The sequence below is a fragment of the Asterias amurensis genome, chromosome 5, assembly GCF_032118995.1.
Source record: "Asterias amurensis chromosome 5, ASM3211899v1".
Lineage (NCBI taxonomy): Eukaryota > Metazoa > Echinodermata > Asteroidea > Forcipulatida > Asteriidae > Asterias > Asterias amurensis.
This window is the reverse complement of record NC_092652.1, coordinates 8,248,010-8,252,876: the sequence shown is the minus strand read 5'-3', so window position 1 is coordinate 8,252,876 and position 4,867 is coordinate 8,248,010. Positions and strand designations below refer to the sequence as shown.

General features: G+C 39.2%; 1 protein-coding gene across 1 annotated transcript; it reads left to right on the top strand.

The window, feature by feature from the left end:
* Positions 1 to 3,597: 3,597 nt before the first annotated feature.
* Positions 3,598 to 4,612, top strand: LOC139937249 (galanin receptor 2b-like). Its single transcript, XM_071932344.1, has 2 exons — positions 3,598 to 4,119; positions 4,232 to 4,612. The coding sequence occupies exons 1-2, from the start codon at positions 3,598 to 3,600 to the stop codon at positions 4,610 to 4,612; spliced, it is 903 nt and encodes a 300-aa protein (XP_071788445.1).
* Positions 4,613 to 4,867: the final 255 nt, after the last annotated feature.

Below are 4,867 nucleotides of genomic sequence, written 5' to 3'. Positions count from 1 at the left end.
TCTGTTTCTGTTTCTGAAAGAATAGCTTGGAAAACGATAACAATGATGAACTTGACATTCGAAGAACAATTGACATAACTTGAAGGAGCACGTTTTGGGGTCTAGGTCAACAGTTACTGCATCCTTAGACAGGAATCTGGAGTATCCCGCAGCTCTTTGTTCACGGACCAGTTTGAAAACATTATGTTCTGGTTAAAAATATATATATAAACGCATTCCACAAGGGTGAACAACCTATAGAATAGGCGCTAGAAAAATGTGTTCTGGAAAGCAGTAAAAAGACCAACGACTATTGATGAATATACAAGAACTTCAGCTATACACTGATTTAGGTTTATGTTGCTTTGTTTTTTTCTACACTCAGAAAAACATTTACACAAGTTGTGTAAAAAAAAACATGTTTTAGAGGCAGGGGGTGAACCTGCTAACAGTTAGGTAAACCTTTACCAGTTTGTTGCGGGGTAAAACTTACACAACAAAGACTAACAAACTTACTTCATTTAGGAGTAAACATATTTACCTAAATTTTAAGTAAACGCTAGATATGTAAAATATTACACATTGATTGTGTAAACCTTACACTTTTATGTCATGTAAAACTATTCCGCGTTACCCTTTTTATGGGTAAAAACTTTGATTTAACTTATAGCTGTGTAATTATTATTATTTTACTGCTTGTTTAGGTAAAATGTTTACTTGGATTGTGTGTAGTCGTACAAAACTACATATTTTTACCGTTGTACCCTTTTCCCGTCTAAACGTTTGAGTAAGGCCTTACTGCCTGTTCGTGCTCGTCGAGCAAAAGTTACAAGCATGGGAATTTTGCTCCTTGATGGACGTAATGAAAGGTGAGTTTCTCAAAAACAATTGCGATCTGCAGTCATATACACAGACTGATGTGTGTCGTATTATTATTTGTTAGTTTTTACAACCATTTCGGCCTACATTTTTGCCATAAACTTGAAGATGTCTGCAGCGCTATAAAGTGAGCATGTGTTTTAACGTGTTGCAACATGTTGTCTTGCTATATAGCAGCACTATAGCGCTGTAGACATCTTCAAGTTCATGGCAAACATGTAGGCCAAAATGGTTGTAAAAACTAACAAATAATAATACGACACACATCAGTAGATATGACTGTAGATCGTAACAACTTTTGAGAAACTCACCTTTTAATACGTCCACCTAGGAGCAAAAATCTCCATTCTTGTAACTTTTGCTCGACGAGCACGAACGACATGGCTGCATGGACTGAGACGTTAGCAACTTATTGAGTAAAGCAAAGCGAAACGTCATAGTGACAATGTTAATAGCTGGTATCATGTTTTTCATTTGTTGGACGCCATTGGAGATGATGCGGTTTCTTGTTACTCTCGGAATTACACGGGAACCAACCGAGCTGACCAGAACGATTTTGACCGGGTTGGTCATGTGCAACATGAGCGTGAATCCAGTCGTTTATTGCTTCAAATACCAGCATTTCCGTACACAGCTCAAACAACTTGTACAGAGCCGATTTGGTCGAAACCGAGTGCGTCCTGGAGAGGAGTCTAACGGGACCTCCTTAGCCATTTTCCCGGTACAGCAGACTGCAACAGTAACGGTAAGCTAAGAACCGAAATCCGACAGCAACTTGGTTTCGGATGCTAGCATTGGTCCATACTACAACTTTGTAACCACTGCAACATCTGTTGTATGGTCTCTTTGTCAGATTGTGTAAATTGTGTAAATGGGCAAAGTAACTTCAACAATTATTGGTCGATAACTGCCCAACAAAACAAATAATTGGTCTTGTTGGGCAAACATTTTGTTTGCCCATTCTTTGTTTAAAAAGCGGAACAAAAGTTGGGCAAGTGTTGGGAAAATATTTCGTAATCTGAATTCATCATAACTGTTGGTTACACTTTTGCTTATTTATTGGGCAACTTTTTGGTAATTTTAATTAATCTCGATTGTTGGTTAAAATTATGCACATTAGTTGGTCAAAATCGTCCGATCATGCGCACTACGATTAAAGAGTTGCCAAAAAGTTGGGCATTAAACAGTAGAACAAAGATATTTTCCAACATGGCGAGTGGAGGAGTGGCTGTGACGAGCGGGGTTGTCCAGTGGATATAGATCCAATTTGAAGGTGAGTTTTTAACTAAATATGAAGTTGTGTTTTCTATTCAGTCGTACATATAGTCGTGACAATTGCAGAGCGAGCAACACATTGACACTACTGTGATAGTTTCAGTTTTATCATGCCATTATGTGCAACGCCGGTTGTGGCATGTATGCGTGGTTGTTGCGTTGCTTTGTGTATGAAATACATGCATGGAACTATCACTGCATTGCTTGCGCTGCAACTGTCACGACTGTGTACAATAACTGAACAGGAAACAAACTTTATTTAGTTAAAAACTAACCTTCCAAAGCATCTACAAACCACTGAGCACCCTCACGATTTTGAGAGAGATGCCAAGGTCACAACTCACCACCGTTTGCCATCGTGGAAAATATCTTTTATATGCCTGGTTGTATGACGTATCGCAGGAGAAACTGTAAATCAAAGGGTTAAACACATTGACCATTTGTTGGAAATCATAGCCCAATAAGTGGGTAATTGATAATTATTAAATACCCAGAAAATGGGTAAACAAAAAATTACCCAACTGTTGGTTACCAAAATATACCCAACTATTGATGATGAAATATTACCCAATTATTTGGCAATCAGCGCGCCCAACTTTGATGGGTAATACTTTGCCCAAAAGTTGGAGGAGTTCACTATTCGCCCTTAAATGGGTAAAAAGTTGGGCATTTTTTTACCCAATTTTTTTACAGTGTAATACAACTAGAACAACTTGACATTCGAAGACCAATTGACATCACTTTGATGGAGGAAATTCCGTTTTCGGGGTCCAAATCAACTGCATCCTTAAACAGCAATCTGGATTCACAATGGTCGGTCTCCCGTTTTCCAGAACTAAAAATCAAGTCAAATTGCTTTTTATTATATGAACCTTGAGCGGACTGCATCGAGTTGCTTTGAATTCACTTTCGGACTACGTAATGGATGTACATTCAATCACAGTTTCTTTCATTTGAACACACACTTCCCATCGGTAGAGGTCGTTTCTAAAACGACAAAAGTTAATTCATTTTAATGACGCACGCTACCTCTAACATTGAAAACTTCGGCAAAAAGTTTCTTTGAGCGGAATTCATCGAAGCCGATGAGTTGAAGCAATTAGTACAATATTGCTTTTTAATTGACATCCAATTTTTCTGTTCTGAAGAGTCTTATGGAAAGGTACAAGGTTGCTAAGTTTCGGATATAAAGTCAGCAATTTCTGCATTGGCCGTTAGAGATACTGACGTGAGCTTTGGTTGCACATTCGTGTTTGAAGACTCACAACACCCTGCCTTGATTTTTTCGAATACGATAAGGTTCGAAATTTACGAAGAGAATGCCGTATGTAGTTGACATGAAACTCATATATAATGCTCGATCTTGTGAGGTGATCCTGACTCTATAAAATATACCACAGTCGTATAAAGTTCTACAATCAGACAGTGTTTGAGTTTAAGTAATAGCTGAACTTTGTAATAAAAATGGCAACCGTTCATCTTGCTACAGCGTTCAACATCGCTATCGGATGCTCAGCCATTCTTGGAAACGGTTTGGTGATTTTCGTCATGACGGTCGGACGTGAACAGTTCAGCTCCTTCACTAACCGACTTATCCGTCACCAATCCATCATCGACTTCGTTTCTGGTTTGGTGTTTCTCCTTATAACTGGGATCAAACAGAGCTCGCTTGTGGTGAATTTGGAGAGAAACTTCTTTGGTGTGTTTCTCTGTAAGTTATTTGTTTCATATTTGTTTGTTTGGGGTGTAAGCGTAGCATCCACGTACAATCTGGTGGTGATATCGCTGGAGCGTTTTCTTGTCACGTGCCATCCGGTCAAACACCGCAACTACTGCTCACTCTTCAAGATCAAAGTTTCAATGTGTGCTGCTTGGATCATCGGTTTAATTTATTCGCTGAGGTTTTTCTTCGTCTACACAATCAATGGGAGCAAGTGCGGCTTTGATCCATCCATTAGTCCTGCTGCGTTGAAGATTGTGGTTTGTGTAAGTATTTTCTGTCATCGAATATATAATTCCTGTGATCTTCATATCGTTTTCGTACGTTCGAATACTCCTCGTTCTTCGACACAAACTTGACAATGCTAACGCCAATCAGCAAGATGGTGCCAATCAGCAAGATGGTGTCTTCAGTAAGGCTAAAAGAAACGTCATCGCCACAATGCTGATCTCTGATTGCATGTTTTTCATTTGCGGGACTCCGATGCAGGCGTTTCGTCTACTCTATACCACTGGTGTCCTGACTTCATCAACACCTTCACTAGACTTTTTAAACCAAACATGTAAAACATTGGTCATGTGTAACATGAGCGTGAATCCAGTCGTTTATTGCTTCAAGTACGAGCATTTCCGTACACAGCTCAAGCAACTTGTACGGAGCCGATTTGGTCGAAACCGAGTGCGTCCTGGAGAGGAGTCTACCGATGCGCCATCTTTATCAATTAACCCAACACAGCAGAACGAAACCAGACCATTGTAAGATCTTCTTTATATGCAGCTTCATCATTTACAATGCTATCCAAGTCGAGTAAATGACAAGTTCCGCAAGTCGATGTCGATGTTGCGTATCATGATTTCCGCAATGGTCACCGTTTTTATGCAACAAGATCTCTGAAATTGAGGATATCACCTCCACAAGTTGTTTGTATGGTGAGTCTAAACTAATTGAGAGAATTAAAAAAGAGTCGATTCTTCAAAACTGAAAGAATATCTACTTTCTCATTAACTGCTTGTT